The sequence below is a fragment of the Alligator mississippiensis genome, chromosome 1 (genome assembly GCF_030867095.1).
Source record: "Alligator mississippiensis isolate rAllMis1 chromosome 1, rAllMis1, whole genome shotgun sequence".
NCBI classification, from domain to species: domain Eukaryota; kingdom Metazoa; phylum Chordata; order Crocodylia; family Alligatoridae; genus Alligator; species Alligator mississippiensis.
The window spans coordinates 192,339,973-192,365,509 of NC_081824.1; the positions used below are offsets into that span (position 1 = coordinate 192,339,973).

The 25,537-nt window shown below is 40.4% G+C and overlaps 1 protein-coding gene across 4 annotated transcripts in view; it reads left to right on the plus strand.

Annotated features, from left to right (window-relative positions):
• Nucleotides 1-24,222, plus strand: part of BICRAL (BICRA like chromatin remodeling complex associated protein) — a 94,907-nt gene extending 70,685 nt beyond the window's left edge. For all 4 annotated transcript variants that reach the window (XM_019483232.2, XM_019483231.2, XM_006266032.4 and 1 more), the window contains exons 5-12: nucleotides 1,006-2,706; nucleotides 8,281-8,386; nucleotides 10,172-10,272; nucleotides 11,755-11,816; nucleotides 12,772-12,917; nucleotides 13,060-13,154; nucleotides 15,351-15,453; nucleotides 20,324-24,222. In XM_019483232.2, coding sequence (XP_019338777.1) covers nucleotides 1,006-2,706; nucleotides 8,281-8,386; nucleotides 10,172-10,272; nucleotides 11,755-11,816; nucleotides 12,772-12,917; nucleotides 13,060-13,154; nucleotides 15,351-15,453; nucleotides 20,324-21,108 — 3,099 coding nt within the window. In that variant the 3' untranslated portion in view covers nucleotides 21,109-24,222. The remainder of the gene's footprint in view (nucleotides 1-1,005; nucleotides 2,707-8,280; nucleotides 8,387-10,171; nucleotides 10,273-11,754; nucleotides 11,817-12,771; nucleotides 12,918-13,059; nucleotides 13,155-15,350; nucleotides 15,454-20,323) is intronic.
• Nucleotides 24,223-25,537: the final 1,315 nt, after the last annotated feature.

The window sequence follows — 25,537 nt, forward strand, 5'->3', positions numbered from 1 at the left end:
TGTATGAAGTGGGGAAGACAATCAGAAACAGTGATTACAGTCACCATAAGTTCAGATATCATCAGATAGAAGTTTTCTGCATGGAATACAGGTGAGGTGAATGTTGAAGAATTATCCATAGGTTTATTGGGAACTCCTCCTGGATTTGGACTGGGAGTTCCTCCCATACATTAGAGTGGTTGTAGAAGAAAATATAAATGTGCTCACAGGAGAAGAGGGTGATCTCACCTGTGACATTTTTTGCATGTGTCAAGGGAGTTGTAGCTGGGTCCTATTAAATTCCATTCTACTGGGCTAATGGCTGGATACAGCAAATAATATGACCCATAATATTAAGTATTTCTAAGGTGCTGGTATCAAAGATACTAGCTAGATTTATTTCCTGTGTTTTTATAAATATACTACATATTATGGATTTAGAAATAAAGTTTAAGGTTTCTTGTGCTGTTTAAAAATAGTAAGAATTCTGCAGTAAAAGCTCTGTTATCCAGTTTCCCCTGGGAATGGGGGATGCCAGATAACAAAATATGCTGGTTAATTGAGCAGCTCAGGCCGCTGCTTCTCCTACCGCGTCTGGGGTGTCCTGCTGCGCCTCCTGCGGCATCGCCACCCCTCCCGCGGGCCCTGTGGGCCCCGTGGGACAGGGAGGCAGGCCCCGCACAGTCCTGCACAGCCTGATATGCCCCCAGGGTGTGGGGGCTTGGCAGCGCAGGCTGCTTTGCCCCAGGCCACAGAGCTGAGTGCTATGCAGACAACGAGTTTGGGGATCTAAGGGTAGAGAGAGAAGTTTCCCCCCGAACCTATTTTAAATGTGCAAATTGCACCTGACTGGTACACAAGCTTTGTGCTGGCCCTCTACATAGACTAAATTTCAACCTACTTTTGTAGGATATCATTTATGGAGGAAATTCATGTTTTTTCAGGGGAAAAATGAAATAGGAAACATTTTAGATATAACATTATTGTAAACATATGATTTAATTTATTTGCTCTTTTATATTTCAGAACACTGATCCTAAAACATCAATAAAAGGTGTAAGCAATCAGCTTGGAGAGGGGCCTAGTGATGGACTGCAACTGTCGAGTAGCCTTCAGTTTCTTGAAGATGAACTTGAATCTTCTCCTTTACCTGATCTCAGTGAGGATCAGCCTTTTGATATTCTTCAGAAGTCCTTACAGGAGGCCAATATTACTGAACAGACTTTGGCAGAAGAGGCATATTTGGATGCCAGTATAGGTTCTAGCCAACAGTTTGCACAAGCTCAGCTTCATCCTTCTTCATCAGCATCCTTTACTCAGGCTTCTAATGTTTCTAATTACTCAGGTCAGACGTTGCAACCTATAGGAGTTACTCAAGTGGTACAGCAACCTGTTGGAACATCTTTTGCGAGCAATACAGTTGGTGTGCAACATGGCTTTATGCAACATGTGGGAATTAGTGTTCCCAGCCAACACTTGTCAAATAACAACCAGATCAGTGGTTCTGGGCAGATACAGCTAATTGGTTCATTTAGTAATCAGCCCTCCATGATGACCATTAATAACCTTGATGGATCTCAGATTATACTGAAAGGCAGTGGACAGCAAGCATCGGCAAACATGAGTAGTGGACTCTTAGTTCATCGACAGACTCCTAATGGTAACTCATTATTTGGTAATTCAAATTCAAGTCCAGTAGCACAACCTGTAACTGTTCCATTTAATAGCACAAACTTTCAGACATCTTTACCTGTGCATAATATCATCATTCAGAGGGGTCTAGCACCAAATTCTAATAAAGTCCCCATTAATATCCAACCAAAGCCTATTCAGATGGGTCAGCAAGCTTCTTACAGTGTGAATAATTTGGGAATACAGCAGCATCATGTACAACAAGGAATTCCTTTTGGTTCAGCAAACTCACCTCAGAATTCAGTAGTTGGTCCTCATATGTCTGTTAATATTGTTAATCAGCAAAATGCAAGAAAATCAGTTACACCTCAAACAGTTAGCAATGCTGGAGGTAGTATTGTTATCCATTCTCCTATGGGACAGCCTCATGCACCTCAAAACCAGTTTCTCATACCTACAAGTCTCTCTGTCAATTCTAATTCAGTTCATCATGTTCAGACTATAAATGGACAACTTCTTCAGACTCAACCTTCCCAGCTGGTTCCAAGCCAAGTATCTGCTGAACATGTTATGTTGAACAGAAACTCTAACAACATGCTCAGAGCCAACCAGTCATATTCAGGACAGATGCTGAATAACCAGAACACAGCTGTTCAGTTAGTTTCTGGGCAGACATTCACAGCTCCTGGAGGCCAAGTTATAGTAAATCATGGAAATTCTCAAATTGTTGGGGGACAGGTGCCATTACAACAGGCATCACCAACCGTGCTGCATTTATCACCGAGTCAAAGTAATGTTTCTCAAGGTAGATCAGGTTTTACTACAATGTCACCTGGACAGTCTTCAGTCTCAAATATATCAGCATCAAACCGGTTCACTGTTTCAAGTTCTGGCTCTGTACATCCAAGCTTGGGGCCTTCAATTCAGTCTGTTGCATCAGGAGGAAATTTTACTGGAGATCAACTTACACAGCAGAATAGAACTCAAGTTTCAGTCAGTGGGTCACATCGTCTTCCAGCTTCCTCTTCCAAATCTATCAGCACCTTCAGTCACACATCAGTAGGAGTCACACAGCAACAATATCCTTTTGGTCAGGTATGGATACCTCTTGAGAATCTACAGAATACGAGGAAATACTTTTATGCTAATACAGACTTCTAGTAAAGAAATAATTTTGTTGGGGTGGTGTCAGTACAGATTGCACTTTAAATAATACTGCATCGTCTGTATATTTTATCATATCCTATGCTCTCATTAATTGTATTATAAACAAATACAGTGTTTCTACTGCAAAAAGCTTCAACTTTGCTACAACTATTCCCGTCAAAAATATCTTACAGTGTTTAATGTGGATAACTCTACCATTCCTGTTAACACAGAAAGTCCTATTTTTTGTTAATTTGTGGTGGGATTTTCAGAAGTGCTCACTGTTTGTTTATTTCTTTTCCTTTTGATATGTTAAAACAGAAGTTTCAGTGGCAGACCAACTCAGAGCACTTTTAAAAATGCCCACCCTCACATCATGAAGCAAGACTGCCATGTGTAGGCTAGTTGCAGGTCATTTCAACTCCTGTGAAAGTTATGTATGCTAAGGGCCCCCTCAGGTTTTGGAGACCAAAACTGGAGATCAAGAAGAGCTATAAGATGCCACTCGCCATTTCTTTGTCAGTGCAGGATGATTCCCTGCAGTGTATCTTCTTTGCTGCTTTGTCCAGTGTGGCCACATTTTTTAAGTGATGCAGATTTTCAGTTTGAAGTTTGAGATGGGGCAAAACTGTCTTGTGCTGACTAGTACAAGAGACAAAACAGCTTAAGTGGAATTGTAGAATCATTGTGTTAGAAAGACTTAAGGGCCATCCAGTCCAAATCCCAAGTATTCTCCCAGCAAATGATTTGTGAAAGGGAAACCTAAAAACGTTAAGAGATCTCTTACGAGAGAAATCATTACAGTAGTGATATTCTGTGTAATTTTAGATCTGGAACTGAATATGCATTTTGAGATGTGGGACAGGAGAGCTACTCTGATTTATCTCATTGGGGTTCTCATGTATGAAATTCAAGCTGAACATCTCTGTATGCATAATAAACATTCATTAGAATAATGCCAGTGCTTAGCTGAATGACTAGTTTTACAGTCAGTCATAGAATCTTAAATTCCTTTTTTTTAATTAACCAGTTATATTTCTTTTTACTCAAGCATAAAGAATGACGACATAGGAGAGAACAGTCCCCTAATGCATTTTTCTTGGTGTCTCGCCCATACTTGCACTCCTTCCTTAATGTGCTTCATTAAAAAAAAGATGCAATTGTCAATGAAGGATATAAATGTTATTTAGGAAATGAAGTTGAATGTGTTGCAGGGATGTATTTTTATCTGAATCCTAATTACCCAGGCAATCTAACACTGCATGGGCAAATTTGGTGGCAGAAGCACCTGTTCTTTTTTGAAGTGGCCCCTAGACAGTCCCATTTGTGTGCCAAGGCCCTTGCATTTTAGGAATGTTCTCAAAAACAATGTCCATTGGGGTTTTACATGTACCCTGAATCGGCACTGTCAGCTCTGTGCGGCAGTCTTTCTCCAACAGTCTTTCTATTTTACTATTAGGTTTTGGTGTAGGATCTTCCTGTATCTACAGCCATGCTTTAATTTCAAAAGACCCTATTTTATTGTTAAATTGTATTTTATGTAATTAGTTACCAGCATTATGTCTATGGGGCATAATGCAGTAGTGCTGCATAAGATATATGAGCTCTAAATTATCTGGTTTGGGTACCAGAAGCAGTTACAGGTCAGCAGTGCTTTTCCTGAGCCAGTTGTCCGTGATGAGAGGCTGGGTAATTTAGCTCAGCTGGGGTGCTATGTTAATGCAGCTAGGCTGCTTCCATTGCTATCTCCACATCTCTGCTATATGGATGCACACTAAATATGGGGAAGTTTGTGCCATTAGCATTTGTTTGTGCAAGAATCCCTGTATGATTTGCAAAACCCTCAGAGGAGTGAGTATGCATGAACCACTTCTGGGAGTCACTTAGGCCATGTACAGGCATTCAGGTTTTCTCGTTGCTTTCCCCATAGAATCTAAGAGTGTACGGGCATTTGTTAAATTTTTCATGTAGGACACATGCCAAATTTGGGAGGAAGGCCTTCCTCATTCAGCAAAGAAGTCCTTGCCTTTGCAAGAGTTTCTCCTCAATGGGGAGGAGTTAAAGGATCTGGAAATGTTCCCTGTGCCTTCCTGAGACTGGGGATACCTTCATCTGGAGCAGGTGCAGGGAGCAGCACCAGCTCAACTCCTCCCTGAACTGAGAAGAGTTGGTGATTCTGGGAATCACACAGGGAGCACTGTCCTACTGCTCCTTTCCCTCCTGGGCACTGGGTAGGGAAGGGAGGAGCAGTTGCCCACTGCTCCTTACACATTCTCCAGGGGTCTCTAGGTTTAAAGAGGACAGGCAGCTCTCTTTAAACTGGTGCAGGCATGTAGGGATTGGGGAGGTTCTCCCATCCCAAGCTGCATGTTCCCATTTAAAGAGGCATTAGGGAAGCTCCCTGCCGTTTCCTGGTTCTTAGTAGATCCCTCCACTTTCAGAAAACTGCCCATGTTGTTTTCTGCAGTGTCTGAAATGCAAACTCATTATCAAGCTAAGAAACTAGTCTGGATTTAAATTAATTTCACTGGAATTTTGGAGAGGTTACGTTAACCGGAGAACTGCAGGGCAGTACTCCCCGAGCCTCTCCCCAGTCTTGGGAAGGCATGGGGAGCAGCAGTTGTTTCCTTCCTCCTGGTCTCCAGAAATTTCCCAGAAATTTCCACCACTACAAATAAACAAAATCCTTAGCATTTCAGAAACTGTGGCTTTTCCAAAATGTTGCCTTTGCATGTTTATGCTGCTTGTCTCCTTTCTTTCTCTCCTGAGTGTTGAACATCTATGGAATTCTTGAATTTAGGAAGAAGAACTGAGGTGGTGGCCTGCCCAGCTTGGTTCTAAACATTCAGTGCCATCACAAGGGTTTTATTTTGTCCTATTGGAAACTGCTTTGTGGAAGCAGGTTCTGAAGCTCAGCAGGGCTTGGTGGGTGCATTTCATAAATCTGACTAGCCAGATGCAGTAATCCATAAAGAAATACTTGCTAAATTAATTATTTTATCACTGTGTGTTTATGCAGGGTTTACTTTTGCATTTGGGTGCACATGTAAGTAGCTGGCATAAAAGTGAAGGGTGACTGAAGAATTAACCCTTAATCTCCATATACAAGAATGTCAGAAGTACAATTACATATTTATTCCTTTAAAAAAAAGGCTTTTTATTCACAGAGTTAAGGTTCATGCATAGTTTTTGTTTGTGATAATAAAATTCATAGTGTCCATATAGATGCTGAGCATTTTTTTACTTTTGTGGTGAGGCACAGGTGACTTTTGACATCTGTTCTTTTCAAAACAATTCTTTAAGACTATATCTATAATAATAATAATAGGCTTATTCTATCTGTTCGAAGCACTCTCTTTGGTTGTCTCAGTAGTCAATCATAATGCTTCCTGAAAGAACCAGTTGGAGTGCTCTGGACAGACAGATTAAGCGGCTGGGGGGCGAGCTGCTGGTGTGCCCTGAGCTGCAGGGGGCCGTGGTTCTTCCCTCCGCAGCGATGGCGCTCCCTGGGACTGCCTGGGTGGTGTGCCAGTGGGTGGGTGCTGCCCAGGGTGCGCCATTGCTGTGGAGGGAAGCACCAGGGTCCCTTGCAGTTTGGGATGCGCAACCTGCTGGCAGCATACTCTGGCCGTGGAAGACACAGGCAGAATTTTGAAGGGGGAAAAAAAAAAGATCAGGCTCCTCACTGCGTGGTTTTTTTTTTTTCTTTCTCAGTGGAGCCTGCTTGCACAAGCTACTGCCAGGTTGTGCAGACCCTGAGCTGTGGCGGTGTCTGGTGCTTCCCTCTGTGGCGACAGTGCTCCCCAGGGCTGCCCAGATGGGGTGCTAGCTGCACGGGTGCAGCCTCAGCTCACAGGCAGCACCCACCAGCTCCAACGGTGCATGGGAAGCTCAGGTGTGGTAGGGGAAGCTTGGGCTTGGCAGGCTTCCAGTGCCCTGTGTACCATCCCCGCCACCTTCCCACTGCCTGGAACCACCCGGGAATGAGCTGGTTGCCCTGGCAAGGCGGCAGGAGAGTGGCTAGGTGTGCTGGCAGTTGGAGAAGGTGATGGGGACAGTGCACAAAGCACTGGAAGCCTGTCAAGACCAAGCTTCCCCGAGCATGCTTGTGCTTCCAGCACCCCATGTACCCTCCCCACTGCCTTCTCTGGATAGGGTCCTTGTGAGGATTATTACTGTAATTTGTTATGTAGCAAGTTAAAATATACAGGATGTATTTTAGTTTGTTATGTAAAAAAGTCATTTAAATCAAAATACACTGCCAAATGTGTACACCATTACAAAATTTAATTGTGAGATGCTGCTGAACGTGTACACTAATATGCAATTAAATAGTTAAAAAGGGAAACTAAGCCACTAAAAGGAGCAGTTTTCTCATGTGTACAAGGGCCCTCTTTATTTTATGACTATAAAGAAGTCACAAGGTCAGACTTTTGATAAAATATGTATTTATATTCCTAAGCCCATGTTTACACATGGACAGCTTTATGTAGCCTTTTTGAGGGTGAGAAGTTTTGATTCCATTAAAGTATTCGGTCAAAGGATAAAAATCCTGTATTTAAAGAAATACTTCTGCAATAAAAATGTAATTGTGACTATTTTGCGGGTTTCAGCTAGTATCAAATACATAGCTAGTTGTTGATTTCTTCCTCCCCTTGCTGAATTCTCCCTTCTGTTGAAATTTGCACTTTCAAGAAAGAGGCATTCTTTGAATTACACTGAAGAAATAACAGGGCTATATGACATTTCCTTTTTATTGGGACCAGTTTCAGGACAGACTCTCAGGCCATTTTAGGATTCTGATCCTACTAATACTACTAGTTGCTAGGATAAATTCGAAGAGTTAAATAATTACATGAGAAATAGGTTTCAGCTAAGTACTGTGTAAACTTACAAGAACCAAACTCCACTGTGGTATATAAGATCTGATTATTTCTGTCAGACCAGGAAGTGTAGAAGAGAAGGGAATACACAAAAATAGCTAATTTGTTAAAATCAGTCCAACATGGGATTTCAGGTTTCATTAAAATATTACAGGAGAGCTGGTGCTGTGTCTAAATATAATGAATATGCTTTATGTGCAAGCTCATCTAAGATTTAAATTTACAAGATGATTGCACAGAGCTTCTGCATCTCAAGCTCTCTGATACAGGGCTTATGGAGTGAGAGAAAGTAAAGCCAAGCTTAACTGCATCTTGATACTGTTAACTTTGAAGTAAATGAATTGCTTGGAAGACTTACATTTGGGGAGGGGAGAGTTTCGTTGGATGAAAGTGGCTTACACAGAAAAAATATAATTTAATAAAACGTTTCTGGTAGTGAGTGAATAAGTGAAAGATTAATTTGCTCTATATGACATTCCCTTTGTATGTCTGTTTTGCTTCTTTGAAACCATTCTTACCTTGAGTAGAGGAGAGCAAATACTGAGTTTAATTTTAGGGGTTTTTTGTTGCAGTGTTTTTACATTTGTTAAAACTGTTGGTGTGTATTAAACTGACATTTATCTTTGTGGCATTTTTATAGGCTCAGAAAAAAATTATGAATCAGACCTCACCAGTTTCTGCATCAAAGTCACAAGACAGCTTGAGACAACCCCAGCTAACAAGTCTTCTGAGTAACACATTGCCAGGTCAACTAAGGTCTTTTTTTGATAATTTTCCCTAATCCCTCTAGCATGTGAAATGGCATATCCTTCATAATGTCAGGCTGTGACCAGTGCTTTGTGTTAATGGGATCCTAAAACTTAATTAATCTTTCATTTTCAGGAGTCTGCAGACTTTTAGCAGTTGGTCATATGTTTTGTTTTCCAGTCAAGACTCTTAGGGCATGTCCAGATGAGCATGGCCATGTGGTATGTGGCACTGCAAACATGTTTGCAGCGCCACATACCTCACAGTCTGGTGTTCTCTGCATTGCAAGTACATGCTGCCCATGTGTGCGCAGCTGTTTTTTTTCCCTGCGGGTTTTTTTTTTAACCCCTGGATGTCCAGGGGTCAAAAAAACCCCTGCAGATAAAAAAAAAAAATGGAGCAGTGCATGCTCAGGCAGTGCTGAGCATGGGCTGCCTGGAGCCATGCTGTGGCTGCTGGCCAGGCTCTGCCTGGCAGGATCACCCCAGCTGCAGCCCCGGGAGGTCCTCAGGACCCAGAGCTAGACCCAGCCTCCCCTACTACCCCCAGGGTAACTTGCTGTGTGCCAAAGCACGCATGGCATGGGCGTTCCCTGGGGACAAGTAGCTGTGGCGCAAATGTGCCACAGCTACTTGTCTCTGGGGAACCAAACATCCGCACTTGTCTGGATGTGCCTTTAGTGGCCATATAATTTCATCCTTTTTTATTTCAACGATAAACAAGATGCATCCAGGTAGCGAGCTATCAAAATCTTTCTCCACAATCCAAATACTTGGTATCTGTAGTGTGTCTCGCATCTTCTGGCAGAGAAAGTGAGAAATAGGAAGTCACTTTTCAACCAAGATCTTCTGTAAAGTTCAAACTATGACACTGAAATTTCTTATCATCTTCCTATGATGAACACCAACCATTTAGCCCTTCTTGGTGTAAAATAATCTCAAAGCTAATTATACAGGATTTTTTTGATCAAGAAAATATAAATATCATTTTAACTCAGGGCAGGTAATGATCATGAAAAGACATTAAGTGGACTCCTGAAATATCAATATCTTAATTAAAAGAGTAACATTTCTAATGTAAACTGGGCCTTTTTTGTGTAGGGCAGCACATGCATCAAATCAATAAATAAGCCAGTATGGGACATATTACTTGACATTTGATTCAGTTTATAATTACTCTATTTCAGTTATTTTGAAAAGAGGACTCTTATGAAATAGACCCCCATAATCTAGTTGTTGATTTTTTTCCCTGCTTTGCTAATCTTTGCATGCTAAATAAACACATCTACACAAAGTGTATCCTGTGAAAATTTTAACAGCATTTGTTCTACCAGTGTGGGAAATAATATGAGTGTCAAATAAAATTGCAACCTTTAGATGCTAGACAAACCCATATTAATCTACAACAAATTTGTTGTACAATCTTTAGCAATATTTAATAGTGCTGCAGTTTCTTTATCTTGTATTTTGGGGGATTGTTAGTGAAAAGCTGGTCTATTTCAGTTTTTCTTTTTCCATAAATATCTTTTGAGGTAATATTTATGATAACTGATTTTTTTCTATATGTAAATTGTATACAAGAAGGTTTAAGACTGATTTACTTTATTTTTAACCTTATTTTTAGTGTTCAGTGCTGTATACATGAGCATCATTTTCCTCAGATCTGTGTGTAATGATATGTAATTTTCAGATATTAAATAATATGTTTAGGCAGAGGACTTCAATTGTTTTGTGATGGTTTAAGTGTCTTAAGTAATAATGTCTTTTTAATATATACTTTTATAGGACAGGACTCTGGAGGTAAAATCATACAGCAGTCTTTAGGAGCAGCACAACTGCAGCAGGAAAAAGGAATAGGATCATCTCCTATCCAACAAAATATCCAGGTGGGGGGTACTTTTCTTTCAATACCTTTAAGCAAAGAGTAAGAACTAGGAACAAATACTACCTATAATCTCTTTTTTAACCATGATTTTCAGTGTTCCTTGAACACTGCCATCATAATGCCATCATTGATTTTTTTTAAATGGTGTTTTGTCAAAAAGTATAGGGAAGTATCTTCCAAGCCCGTAATGATATTCTCTAGAATGTCATTGGGAGTCTTAAGAGCTGGGTGGGGTGGGGAGGGGCAAAATGGTGGATCTGGCCAGCAGCCGGACTCCATTTCCCAGCAGCCCCTGCCTGCATGGCTGGGGTTGATCTCCATTGAGACCCCAGCTGCAGGCTAGGATTGGTATGGAGACCAGCCTCAGCCATGCTGGCAGGGCGTGTAGCAGGGCAGGGCAGGTGGCTGCTTCGGAGCTGCTGGGATCTTGCGGGGGGGGGGTAGCTTGGCTGGTGCCGAGGCAGAGCCATGATGTGCAGCCTGCATGCTTGGGGCAGGGGCGTGCAGGTAGCAGATCGGGGCTCTGCCCCAGCTCAGGACCATGCTGTCACCACTGCAAAAAACTGGTATGTTCTCCAGTGTGTTTATAATAGTAGAAGTATACCTCAGGAGAAACAAAGTATTGGGATACCCTTATCTTAAAGACTGGCAAGTTAAATGGAAAACCTCTCTGTGGGTTTTTGCTGCTGTTTGATACATACTCAAATTGTTCTGGAACTTTAGTTTCAGAGTAAGCATCCAGAAATTAAACCTCATGCCATACAGAAACTCAGTCATTGGAGGACCCTGGCCTCCACAGTGGCTACAGCCTGCCTCCCTCAACACAGATTCCAAAACTTAACCAACAAGACCTTTCAATTTGGCCTGCTGGGCCATATGTTTTGTATCACTATGTTGTGCATTGCCAGACTACACTTTCAATACAAGGCTACCTGAAATAAGGTTTAGGATGCCTTGCTGTTGTGTAGACTACTCCTACTGAATTGATTATTGCTTTCCACTCAGAATGGGATATGCATATGAACCATCTCCTGAAGAAGACTGCAGAATGGGTTATTTCAGCTGTGTTTTCCATATGCATACTCTACAGACTGCCCTCTATCTCTTCCTTCCCAGAGTCTTGTTTACCTAATATTCCATAGGTGAAAGGAAACTGAGGTGCAGTAGGCACACTGTGTAGTTTGTGTCTTTTGGTATGAAGCTTGATGAGCAGTAGGGCACTTCTATGCTTTATTTATATTGCTGACCAAAATCTCCAAGCTTGGGTACATGCTCACACATAGTGGAATATGCCTATGGACAATGCATTTTGAAGAACTCAGTTCACTGTAAGGTAAGTAACTTTTATGTTTAATTGACATGGCAGTCACTGAAAATATCTGTTGAATAAATGTTATACTTAATTGTCAGTAAATACTGGGAAATTATATTACTTATTTTTTCTAAGTAGTGCCAATGTAATTGAGTTATGTTTTGGTCCTAGGTGGATGGTCATACAGTTGGACAAAAGAGGCCTGCTACTAAGCAGCTAACAAAAGGAGCTTTGTAAGTCATGTTCTTTTACTTGATTTCTTTCACTTTTACTTTAGTTTTTTTTATAGAGACTGTAGTTGGGGCGAGGGCTAGGTCCTCCAGTGGCAGAAGTATTAACTGATGAACCCACTCTCTGTTCCCACCATCCCTGGGTTTGCCTGCCACACCTTGGTTTCAAGTGATAGAATGGGGTGGATGGGAACATACCTGATCTTCAAGAGTCTGTCACATGAGTTAAGAAGAGTCCTGCCAGATGTCTTTTTGGGGCTCCTCCTATCCTACACCCTGTCCCCATCCCTCCAGACGAGATGTTCAGTAGCAGATGTGGACAGCTTTTCTTTCAAGCCTCCTACCGTAGTCTCTCTGATTTTCTTCTGATTTCTCTTCCTCCTTCTTCCTGAGCCTTGTCCTGAGCGTCGCTTTGGCGACTCCTGGTTCCCTGGGTGCTGCTCAGCTGCCTAGTTGGGGCCAGCCCAGCTACTCATGTCCCTCAGGCCAAGCTGCTTGTTGCCTGCCATCCATCATGTCTCCTGTCTGTGAGGGAGGGGGTTTCTGGTGTGGCTTCACTCCTCCAGAGCTTCCCTGGTGCTTCTTTCCCATGTGCTGTGTCCAGCAGTTTCAAATGTGATAGGCGCAGCCCTGCTAACCAATCTGATACCTCCGCCTGGTTCCCCCATAACTGTCTCATGGCTGTTGTGTGCCACGTTGCCCCTGCTGTTCCTTATTCCTTGCCTGACCCAGCTATCTTCCTGATTTGCAACCTGGTAGGCAGGATGGGATTGGCTTTTCTGGATGCTTTGTTGTCTGGTGGGTGTCCTGTGCCTGGACCCCGGCTACACTGACATTTCCCCTTACCTTTATCTCTCATTCCCTTTGTCAGCATGTAAACTGCAATAAAATATGATTGCGGTATATTAGAATAAATGTTAATTGTTAGAATAAGTGTTGATATTATTCATTTTTTTAGTATTCTGCAACAGTTACAGAAAGATCAGGCACATTCCGTGACACCAGATAAAAGTCAGTTCAGTTCATTAAATGATGCGATCCAGAGACTCCTCTCATATCATGTATACCAAGGATCACTGCCAACTGAGGAAGATTTAAGAAAAGGTAATTTTATTTCTTAAGTCAGTGTGATAAAGCTGTAGTGAGGATTTGTAAGAAAATGCATTGTGTAAGAAAGAAAAACACTTGTGAGCACGTGTCAATTATGGGAGAGCACAATCTAAACATATTCTCTGTATCTTTTTAGTGGACAGTGAATTTGAATCTGTAGCTACACAGCTTCTGAAAAGGACCCAGGCTATGCTAAATAAGTATAGATGTTTGCTCCTAGAAGATGCAATGGTAAGCTATATAACCAAGATAACTTTTTTTTTATGGAATGTATTTCACAGTTGACTCATCAAAACAATTCTTAATGTGACAGTCTCTTTCTGGGCCATGTTTTTAGATTGGTTTCTGAAATGGAATGATATTTGATTTTATTTTGCTGTTAATTCAGGCCCAAATTGTGTTTTGGTGATCCATCTGTAAAGGGCACTCTTTACTAGCAAAAGGGGGTAATTCCTTCTGTTTTCCTCACCCTTCACTCTGCCTTAAAGTTCCAGTTATAGCTCCAGGTATAGGTTGCTTGGATTCCTGTGGTTGATGCTAAAGCTGGAACTGAGGAAGTGCCATCTCCACATCACTATCCACTACTTTTTAAGTAGCCGCTCAAATCTCTACAGAGAAAAATAGAATGTAGAACTGTATTACTTTGCTCTGGTTCCTTCCTTAGTCTGTGATGACCATTGAGTAGTTCCAGGGAATAAAGCCCAAATTCGACTAAAGGATTACCTAGTAACTGGATAAATCATGTAGGCACTGATGTTGCAAAAGCATTTAAGCATTTGCCAAATCTTCTTAAGTAGAAAGTCTGTTGGACTGCTCTGAGAAGTATGTTTTAATAATATGTGTTAATCTTAAAACTAGTCAACAAAACTTTGTTAATCTGGAGAAATCCAAAAGAAAAACAAACTGAAACTGTCTTCACTAGGGAAAGAACTACATTGCAGAGATAACCATTCTTCCTTGTACCTTGTATTCACCTTGATTTTATATCAAAGCAGCTTCAGTTTGTGCTCTCGGTTTAAAGAATACCCTACTGTTTTTAGGTAACCATAATTTTAATCTGTATTAGGTGAGTTAATCTCGGCCAGCCAGTGTCCTTGCTGCTGCTGATGCTCAGCCTTGCAGCCCACCCAGGGGAGTGAGCGGTAGCAGGATGGCACAAAGGGTAGCAGCCAACCCCTTGTCCCTCCTCCCCTAGCCAGGGCCTCTTTGCCAATCAGTGCCGAGGGGTGGGGCCACAAGAGCACAGCCAAGAGATATCCACGGATTTTGCTTTTTATGCTGTGATTAACCCATGAAAATTGTTTATTTTCTCCACAATTTAAGTAGACCTCTACATATAGAGTTAGTACATCAGAAGACAGTAAAGGAAACTATATTGTTCTGCAAAATATTCACATATGAACTAAATACAAATATGGAGTTTCAGCTTAAGGTTTACTTTTTGTCCTACAGAAAGTTTAGAAATGCATGAAAACAAGCTTACAGATAAAGTGCCTTTAGAGTAATTGGTACGGTGCTATAAAAAGTAAAATTGCTGTAATTTATGTAAAGGGTAATTTAGTAATGCACTTTAGAAGAATCAGGGTTATCTGTTTAGTTGTTTCAGGGTTGCAATCTTGTATTTGAGTTTGATTGTAGTTTTTTTACTTGCAGTTTTGTAGGCACAAATACTTGTGGGTACAATTGACATAATTTAGAATCTGTCTTATTAGATATTTAGCTAACATCTGATATCTGTTAATAATCATAGTTGCAAAAACAGGGGATTTGGATGTTAAAATCTGTCCCTTCAGCTTTTGAGCCCTGCTATTAGAAGTTTTTAGTAACATTGAGAGGAAGCAATATTTGAAACAATGTGCCTTGGTTTGATATTTAAGCGTGTGAGGTGCGAGTACTGAAGGAGCCAATGAGTTCATTCTGCAGTGTTTTATGGTAATTATATTTGCCTGAATATACTAGCCAGCAGTGGCTGTAACTGAACTGTTTGCTCCAGGGAGTTCAGGAAAAGAAAGCAAGAAATAATAGACGTGCTGATAAATGCTACAGCGTGATCTCTTGATGTGTTTTGTTTTTCTAACAAAATTATTTTGAGCCATTTTTTTTTCGAGTTCAGTGTTTAAAAATGCAATTAATCTTGAGAGAGAGAGAGAGAGAGATTTGATAGTTGGAATATTGATTCATTATTCCAACAAAGCTTTTATGGATCAAATATATTGATTATAAGGCATTAGTACCTGGTGTTCACAGTTAAGATAGTGTGAGGCACTGTGAAATAATAAAAAGCCTCTGCCTCAGGTACTAGTGCTACACAAAACAGAAAACAAAAATTAAATTCTTACTTAAAACTCCTCCTTCCATTCTCCAAAGCCATAGCTGGAATTTTTTATAAAATACGTGAAGTCACTTTAAAGAAATCTTGCTTTTCAGCGGATAAATCCTTCTGCAGAAATGGTTATGATAGACAGGATATTTAACCAAGAAGAAAGGGCATCTTTGTCCCGGGATAAGCGTCTTGCACTAGTGGATCCTGGTAAGTACTGCTTAACTTCAACATTCTAAATTAGAAAACTGTATGTGTAACCTGTAATGTTAAAAAAATGTGTCCTATTTGGGTTACTTAATTTTCTAAGTCATCACCAGCAAATTTAGGAATGCAAATTGATGTGTTTTTCATCAAAAGACACTCTAAATTTTAACATATTTTTGGGGAAATACCGTATGTTTATGCATATAACAAACCCCAAATATAATACTTGTCTTGTTTTTGAAGAAAGACTGAAGAAGAAAAGATTTTTCTAGAGTTATGTCTGTACAGAGCCTAATCTTCAGCTGAATTATCCTCTCTTTCCTGTTTAAATAAAGCTAAACTAAGAGGAGAGAGACTGGGAACAGTAGCGGACAGCAAGATTACCCCAAGGAAGGTCAGCTTGATAAGTAGAACATCAAGGCTATTGAAAAGGGCAGACAATGGTTAACACCTCTGAAGTGAAGGTGTGAGCCAAGTCAATTGACATGCTCAGCTACCTGAATCGCATTGCAACAGCAGCTGCACTGTGGAGTCAGAATCAAAGCAGGGTGCTTCTATCCTGATCAGAAAATCAGCTTCCCTGTTTACTAGATGCACCCCAATTTTGGGGGCCTAATTTTATGGAAAAGGTGCAAGTTGTATGTGAGAAAATACAGTATATGTTCTAGGCACACTGGAAAATGAAAACCTGCTATAATCACATTGCTTAGCTTCATTCCTTACATGCATAGGGCTTGCTTTTGAGTCTGCAGAGGCAGAAACAATATTTTAAGTGAAGTATGGATTTCCCCTTTCATGTTTCTTCATGTTGTTTTCACAGCCCAGTGATGACTTAAATGCAGCATTGTTAACCAGTTTGTTGCTGACTGCTATAATCAGAAACAGTCAACTTTCGTAATGTAGTTCAAAGCTTCTGTTGCATCCCAATGTTTTTGTCTAAGTGGACATTCAGGGCATGTAAGATGGAGAATTTAAGATTTAGATGTTCAAATATTCTATGAGAGTATTCCACCAGACACTGTATACACATAGCTACGGTGTTTGTGAATTTCTTTACAAATGATGGTGCAATTAATGCTTTAGTGCCTTATTTTGTAGTCCTTATTTAATGGAGTAAGAGATAGTGGATGTCAATCCTCATATTTCTGTCAGGTTAAAAGGTACATGACCATCTTCCCCACCCACAGGCACACGTGTGCTCTGAGTGCAGTCATCTGTGGATACGTAATAAAAGTTGGTCAACCAGTAAAGGTAATTTATATAGTTCTTGAATGACTCCCTTTAATGCTATATAACAGGGTAACACATAAATGCAGGAAAAGGGAGGGAGAACAGAAGATAAAACAGAAACCTTTCAGCTAAAACTAACAAAAGGAAGTTCTTTTTCACACAGCATGTAATTAAAATGTAGAACTCATTACTACTAAATGTTGTGGAAGCTGACAGTTTGGCCAGATTCAAAAAGGGATTGGACAGATTCTGGAGGAAAGCCGCATAGTAGCTATTGAGCATGGGAGTATGAATACAGCCTCTGAAACAGAACTTCCTAGACTTCAAATGCTGGAGGCTGAAAGGGAGAGAGGAACAGTGGAAAAAACCCTGGTCATACCCAGTTCACTCTCCCTTTCAGCATCCACTCTCTGCCACTGTGTGACGCAGGATGCTGGGCATAATGGACTTATGGTTTGGCCCTGTAAATGGCATTTCTTACGTTCTTATGAAATTGGTCTAATTTTGAGGAAAAATCTCTCAGATTTTAGAAATATGGCTGTTCAATTTCCCTTCTTTTCAATGTGAAGTTTGGTTCTTTTTTTACTGTGAAGTGCATGGCTACTGTAAAGGGAGACCTTTTCTATGTATAAAAAAGGCTTGGAAGTACTTGAAAGACTTTTTTTACTTTTAGTTAGAAATATAAGGAACACAAAGCCGGGGGATTTGTAGGACTAGAAACCTGAAGTAGATCAGTTGAATGCCCTTCAGTTGCGCAGTTAGTTGCACAGGTTTAGTTCTCCTATTATTTTTGACATCTCTCAGTAACATCCCTTCACATGAGCTTTTGTCTCTTCTGTGTTTCCTAGTTTTCCTTTCAATGATTGCCCGTATACATATTTTCACTATGGGTGTACCCTGCCATCTCCCTGACAGCTTGCTCTGTTGACCTTGGTATTGGATTCATTTTGTCCTCCCTATGGAACCATACTTTGACCCTTATGCTAAAGCTTCTTACAAAATGTTCCTTCAGGAGGAGGACTTCTGTCTGTTAGCCTTGGGGGCAGTTGAAAATGTCTCAGGAAAAGGGGTTCTACAGTAGTACCTCCTTGGCTCTAAAGAAGAAGGGAGTATGGTGTCCTATCTTGAATCCAAGAAGGCCCAGTGCTCTCATTGACGGGCTCAAGTTCAAGATGGTCACCATGATGGCAGTTATATAGCACACACAGTGTAGTACCGGCTGCTACTGCACCGTCTTTTAGTACTTCCAAAAGAAAGTACTAAATGATGGAGCTGTAACAATGGTGCCATAGCGGCACGTATAGACAAGCCCAAAGTCAGCAAAGGCCTAGCCCAAACAAGAACTTTTCCTGCTCGTTAAGGGCTCTTCTACAATGACAGTGAAGAAATCCTTCTTGATTCTGAGCCATGTGGCTGTCTGTTCTTCTGTAACACTAGTGTATGCAGTCTTGGCTATGCACTGTTAGTTCCCTGGAAAGTATACTCTAGTTGTGAGTGTGACATCCCTCATGTAGTTCAGTCCTCCCTTACTTGGTGGAAAGACCTGTTCAGTGTGTGCAAAGGAATGACCTTTTTCCTCTTTTGTCCATCTGTGGTCATTCTGATGGGTTCGTCTGTATTATGTCAGGGATCTTTGATGACCTCCAGGTGCAGAGTCCCTGGATAATGAAGAAATTAAGACTCCATATCAAAGTAGGGGAACTCATATGGTAAGGAGAGATTCCCAAACCTTCCTGTGCTACATTCAGGCGTAGTATGTACAAATCATGACAGACAACATCACCAAGAAATTTTATAACAGCTGGCAAAGTGGAGCAAGCTCTGCCCCTCCATGAAAGAAAGCAATCAGTCTGTGTATGGCACTTGGGCATTTGACATCGACAGTGCATCTCCCTGATCTTTAGAAAACAAAGGCAGACTATTTCAGTAGAATAATCTTCCTATGCCACGGATGGGAGATCAGACTCTGGTCCATTTTTGCAGATGGGGGTTACTTGTAACAAGTGTGAATCTTTTTGCTTCAGGTGAAGTCTGTAGTCAGGCACTCTGCTTGATGCTTTCCTTATGCCATGGTTGAAAACCCTCCTGTTAGCCTTTTTGCCCCAAACTATCCTATTGGGTCTCCTTATCATGAGAAAGGACTCAGCCCAGATGATAATGCTAACTACTGCCTGGCTGGGATTGTTTGGATCCCAGAACCTTCTGCCAAGGTTTTCCCTTGGTTTTGCACTTCATTATCCTAGAATAGCAGATAATAAAGGTCAGAGCAGTGCTGAAAAAGGGATACTCTGAGATCACCCAAGGCATTCAAATAAATTGGACTATGTTTTGGTCATGGGAAGTGGCTGGCTTTCTCTGGGAGGGCAATGTGCATACCACTTAATGTTTCTACTCATTCATTTGACCAAAACTGCAAATTTGATCTGCAGCACACTTGTGTATATACTTAACTTCAAATTTTTGTGTAGATCAGTTAAAGCAGTGTGCTTATATGCTGACATTTACAGAAGAAGCCACTTCACTGTCAGCATACAAATGGTTTCTCTGCTTAGTTGGACTTTTGGGTTTGCCACAACAGTATTTTGTAAAAGCCAGTTGACGACTTTAATCTCATAATTGGTTTCACTGTCTCTGTAATGTTTACTAGACATTTTCAAATGAGAAGGAGAGCAATTATGAGCAAAGCTTTCTGGTGTCTGGATATTATTGTGGGGTTGTAATAGGGTTATCATATTTTCAGTTCCAAAAAAGAGGACACCTGTCATGTGGGGAGGGGGGGGGGGAGGAGTATGATGGGGGTGGAGGAGGCAGTGATATGACATTGCCCTGCCCCTGCCCATTCTGTTGCTCCTTACTCCTAAGCCACAGCCTCTCCCCCCCAGCCCTGCTGCTGTGCCTCACTCCTGACCCGCAGCCCCCTGCCCCTCCCAGCCCTGCTGGTGCCCCTCAGTCCTGACCCGCAGCCCCCTGCTCCCCCCAACCCTGCCAGTGTTCTTCATTGTCAACCCACAGCCCCCTGCTATCCCCAGCCCTGCCAGAGGGGTCCCAGCTGCCCCTGTCCCGACCAGGCCAGAGTATGGTGGCTTGGATCGAGTCCAGCCCTGGCGCAGGAGGGAAGGCTTGTGACACCCTCCACACTAGGCTAGGGCTGCTGCTCTGCACCAGGAGGCCTGGCCATGGCCCACCTCCCTTGCCACTTCAGCGTCTTCTGGCCACTCCACCCCTACAAGCATGGGCACTGGCCCCTGTGCTGCCTGCCCGACCACGGCCCACAAAAGGCCCCCCCTACCCCTTTCCCCCACTGGAAGGGGCAGGCAACCCCCCCAGACTTACCTGCTTGCAGTTCCCAGGGCGAGTGCACACGCAGTTACCTGCAGCTCCCTGCCTACCATTACCCCTCCCCCTGCTCCCACCAGCAGAGCAAAGCAAAAGCCTGGACATTTGCTCAGATTTGAAAAACCCACCCAGATGGAGATAGGAGGACTCAAAAAGAGGGCATGTCCAGGGAAAACCCGGGTGTGTGGTAACCCTAGTAATACCTAGGCAGATGTCAAAGTGCTTGTTCTGTTTAGTACAATCTGTAGATATTATTGTCTTTGGCATGAAATAACTCCAAACTAAAATGTTTGTTTTTAATTTTCAGATGGTTATCAGGCTGATTTTTGTTGCTCTGCCAAGCAGTTAGATAAAACAGCTGATGAAGCACAGTCCAGTAAAAGTGATCATCATCAGTCTAGCAAAACACTGACTTCTCAGTGTCAGACTACCAAAATGCATGTAAGAGATCGACCAAAATCCAGCACAGCAGAATCTGCAAATCATGACAAACTTCATTTAGTGCCTAACAACATTGTGACACCACAAGGAGGAAACAATTCTACTAAAAAAGCAGAAAGCCTCACTAAAGCTTTAAAGTTTGAGAAGGCTAGCTGTTCTCCTGAAAGCCAATTCATGGCTGTTTCTGAAGAAAAGGTAGTTGGTAAAGACCTTGCCAAGTCCAGTGAGAATTCATCAAGTTCTGAAGACTTGTCAAAAACATTGTCAAGAGCCAATCATGGTACTCATAATAAAATATCAAGGAATACGGTTGAATCACATTCAAAGGTAACATGTAATAATTCCCTGCAGGAAAAAACTCCAAGGAGCTCTCCAAAGAATGAGGTTTTATATCCTGACAACATGAAAGGCTCTGGTGAATCCCAACAGGATTTAAATACATTCAAAAACATTTTGGAACTGAAAAAAACTGGGAGACAGTCACAGAGTGAGGCTACTGGTGGTGGCTCTGTAGAATTAGAATTTCCAAATTTTTCACCTATTGCTTCACAGGAAAACTGCCTGGAAAAATTTATTCCAGACCACAGTGAAGGTGTTGTAGAAACTGACTCTATTTTAGAAGCAGCTGTAAATAGTATCTTAGAGTGTTAATAGTTACAGTACCATGGACAAGTTATGTTTCTCTTAGTAGGAGCAAATGTGAATGACGCCACAAGTACAGCCTGACATATGTCAAAGGTTAACCTTTCTAAACTAGATTTGTTCTGTGTTTGAGAGCAATACTCATTGTGGTTACAGTGAGATATCCAGTAAAGTTAATCCTTATTAGAATGCAGTCTGTTAGGGCCTACACATTTCAAGTGTTATAATGATAGTGCTTATGGTAATTGTTTAACACTGCAATTTATTGAGATTGCAATTCATTTGGCCCTGAATAATAAGGTAATATACTGACAATCACAGTCATATAATAGGACATATTTATTCAAGATTTTTTTTAAATTGAGGGAAGCAAAAATCTCCCAGTCCTCCTTTACCCAAAATCATCAGATTTGAGTTTTTCAGGAAAACCTTATGATTAAAAACCCACTGTACCTCTCTTCAGAAATGATTGTCTATTTGATGTATTACTGAAACTATCTGTTTTAAGATTTAAATTTGAAAGATGTTGTCTGTATGTTTACAGGGCTTCATACTTAAAGTGCTTTTCTGTTGTTTCTCACTGAACAGAAACTACTACATCACACTTTATCTGTAGTGGGTAAATTTAGTCTATGGAACAATACTGTATGTGTCACAGTCAAATGGCACAATGTGAACTGTTAAATGCTAAACTAAGGAAGGAAAAATGGAAGCCAATAAATGTCAAAGTGTAAAGAAGGAGGCCATGACAGAGCCACGGATTTATTTGATGGATATTTATAGATAACATATATATGTTAACTCTTGAGGAAAAGATTTTGAATTTTGTAACTGGACATAGTCAACTTAAGTCTTTCTGAAGTGGTATAAATGTTTTTGTTTTTTCAGACCAAGTGTCAAAAGCACTTTTATTTGGAATCTGTGTTACAATATTAAGTAGTTTATACTTTAAGAGGACATTAGCCTTAATCTGATAAATTTAAAGGCCAGTGTTATTTTTGCTTGTTTCTGCTTCTTGCTGTCAGAGAATGTTAGTCATCTACAGCAGCAGTCATAATTACCAAAATATGTACAGACCAAAGTCAATCAGTTATCCCGTTGTTAAAATATATCTAAAAGTGTATAATTATTCATTCATATTTTAGAGCCAAAGGAAACCCCTGCATGGTTTTTGTATTTGGCTTATGTTCATGTTGATGAGGATAGAATTTTATTATTTATTTATTAATCTGTGATGTTCTCTTTTTTTCTGCCCATGCTGCTTTTTTACTAGTTTACCTTGATCATCAGTGCTTTTGGGCACACAAGTGTTCTGACATTATTAAAGCAAATCTAGTATGTCTGTCTGCCCAGAAGGATAGATCTTGTGGGTTCTAAGGCATACTCTTTATCTATTTCTGTCTCCCTGTTCCTCACAAAAAAATAAACAGATGTTCCAGAACTTTCTGATTACCATTATTGCCACCTAAAGACTCATTATGATAAACTGTGGTTGTCAGTTAGATTGCCAGAACTGCCAGGAAAGAAAAAAATAGACGAAGTTTTGCCCTCTGTAGATTTGTACTGGTGCAAAGAGGGTAGAATTTGACCCTTTTGCTAGCTGAAAATTACAGTGCAGCACATTGTATTGAGCTGCAGTCTACTTGTGATCACTAAAGAAAACCAAATCCAGTAATGCAACCTGAGAAAAATGATGTTATTTAACGTATAATTTAAGGTTTAATTCCTCTTCAACCTGAATGGAATTATAAATATTTTTGTACATTATGAATTGCGGTTTTTTAAATTTGTGCCAATTTTTAAACATAAGTTTGTCAGAATCCAACATTCCCAAATGTCATGTAAAATATTTAAAAATAATAATAGGGTATTGCCAGTTTTAAATTTCTAGGTGGGCATCATTACAATAGATTTAGGCAGTTAGCTCTTTTCCTGTTGGTGATACTGACTCTATAGTTTTTGCCTATTGCCTGTGAGATTTGGTACAGATGTCTGTATCCTGACAGCTGTATATCTTTTAGCTCTTTCCATTTTCTTTAAAAACTCTTTAATGGTTAAAGAGCCATTATGAACTGTCGAGGAAGGAAGACCCTTAGTTACATCAACTACATAATTAGTTTTTACGTTGTAAAAATATGAATGCCTCTTAATAGATCCTGTTCCTCTTTGTTCCCCCATAAGCAGGGTATAAGAGTTTCAGACCCTGTACAGCATATACAAAACTCAAGTATCAGATTTTGTGTACTTCATGTTGTTTTATTTTTTGGGAGCAGCAATTTATTGAGAAATATAAATGAAGACTGAGAAATGTTCTTTATCGTTGTTTATTAGGTCGGATATATGTGTGTGTCCAGATTTCTTCTGTCAGGAACCCATTGAACAAAATTCAGTAAACCTAGCTTTGGATTGCTAACATTATGTTGTTCATTAATCTGAATCCAGTTTTAGGAATATTGGTACTCAGTGAAGCAGAATAATTTTATTTATTGTTGTTTAAAAGTGTGAATTTGTTATTAAGCATATGGACCCAGATCCAGTGAAGTACTTAGATATATCCCTAATTTTAAGCACATATTTAAATATTTTGCTGGGTCAGCATCATGATTTCCACTGTTCTTTAATACCGCCTAAGATTAAAACAAATTTTAAACTGGCAATTACGAAAAATATTTTAACTTTTAAGAGTTTAGCATAATTTATCTGTTAGATTAGGGAGGCCTTACAGACTGACTTCACTTAAAGAGGATGTGTCACTTATTGTCAGTGTGGTATGGACTTTATTTGCTTAAATACCTTCATTTGTATAGTATGTCTCACTTGAAATTGCTTTGTATACATTTTGTAAAAATATTTATAAAATGTTTTGTAAAAAAAAAGTATAACAAATTGCAGTTTATTTTGTTATGTTGGATAAATACTGTTAAAAGACACAAGTCAGTAAATATATTGTTAATTCATGGATAGGAAATGTTTAGTTGGAAATTACAAATTGAAACAACCATTGCAATACAGCCAAAGATTTGGGAAAAAATGTCTATCTGTGATTGTCTTGATTTAACCAAGAGGAATATTTTCTTTCCAATGAGGGTTGTTTTCAGTATCAAATAATATGGTTGCAAAATATTCCTCTGTGCCATACATTTGATAATGCAACTGTATTATGAAATAATATATTTGAAAGACCAGCTTTTTCATCTAATTTCTGATATAAAAAGAAGATACACTGAAAATATACTAATAAGACTTTGCTCATGTGGTAGCATAAGTACAGCAGTCATTTTCATTTTTCTCTCAAAATGACCTGGTTGACTACAGATTATGTAATCACAGAAATCCTTAAAGTGATTGGGTAGCTGAAAGAGGAAACAATATGGCAGTAAGGACCAAATCATATTGACCCTGCTGAGATGTCCAAGACAGGGAAAAGGGTACAGGGAACCCTGTGATACACAGTACTTCTCAGGTTGGAAGCATGATGTCCCTGATATACTTGATGGGCGCATCTACACGAGACACTTTACTGCTCAGTAGAACTAATTACTGCACAGTAATTGGCTCTAATTATGAGTAAATTTGCTACCTGCTAATGCAAGTAACAAATTTACTTGAGATTACTTAATGTGCAGTGGCCCACGTATAGCAAATGTGCTCCTGGTCAATTGGGTAGCAAGGGGGTAGGAGATTGCTCCCTGCCCAGAGAGAGAGCTTACACTGAGCTCAGTCAGGGACAATGCCCTGGCAGCAGGGAGGCTTTGATCTGGGATTGCAGGCCCAGGGCTGAGAAATCTTTATTTCCCAGCCCAAGTCCTGTGGTCATAGGGTATAGGGCTGGGAAATCCTTCTCTCCCAGTGTAATAAATAAGTGATGACATGTCAGCTCCTCCTCTCTGCCTCAACATGACTGAAATATGTCAAGGAATACTGACTCTGTTACTTAGAAGTGGCAAGAGGCACTTTCCATCACTTTCTCTATAGCTTACAGAAGGCATTATGGTTTTCAGTGACATAACACAGTTTTTTGCCTTTGTTGGGGTGGCATACTGGCATACTACTTACTTCAGCTCAGTTATGTGGAAGGCATAAATATTCCATGAACACCAGAACCAAAAAAGGATTTAAGCACTTAAAACAATTAGATATATGTTATGTTTCCATGTCCAAAATTACTATACAAAAAGAGGCGGGAAGTGGGGGAGTGAGCGGGGGTTGGAGTGTTGTAGCTATGAAGGTCCAGGAAATGTATGAGGGACAAAGGGTTTTTTTGGTGATGTCTTTCGTTAGACCAACTGTGTAGTTGGGATACATGTTAGGTGAGCTTTTAGGCACAAAGTATCCTTCAGCTGTGTCTGCTTCTCTCCCAGATTTGAAGGGTGCTATGTGCTGAAAAGTTTGTTCCAACACTTTCTCCCATCTTTTATTCGTCCAATAAAAGATGATA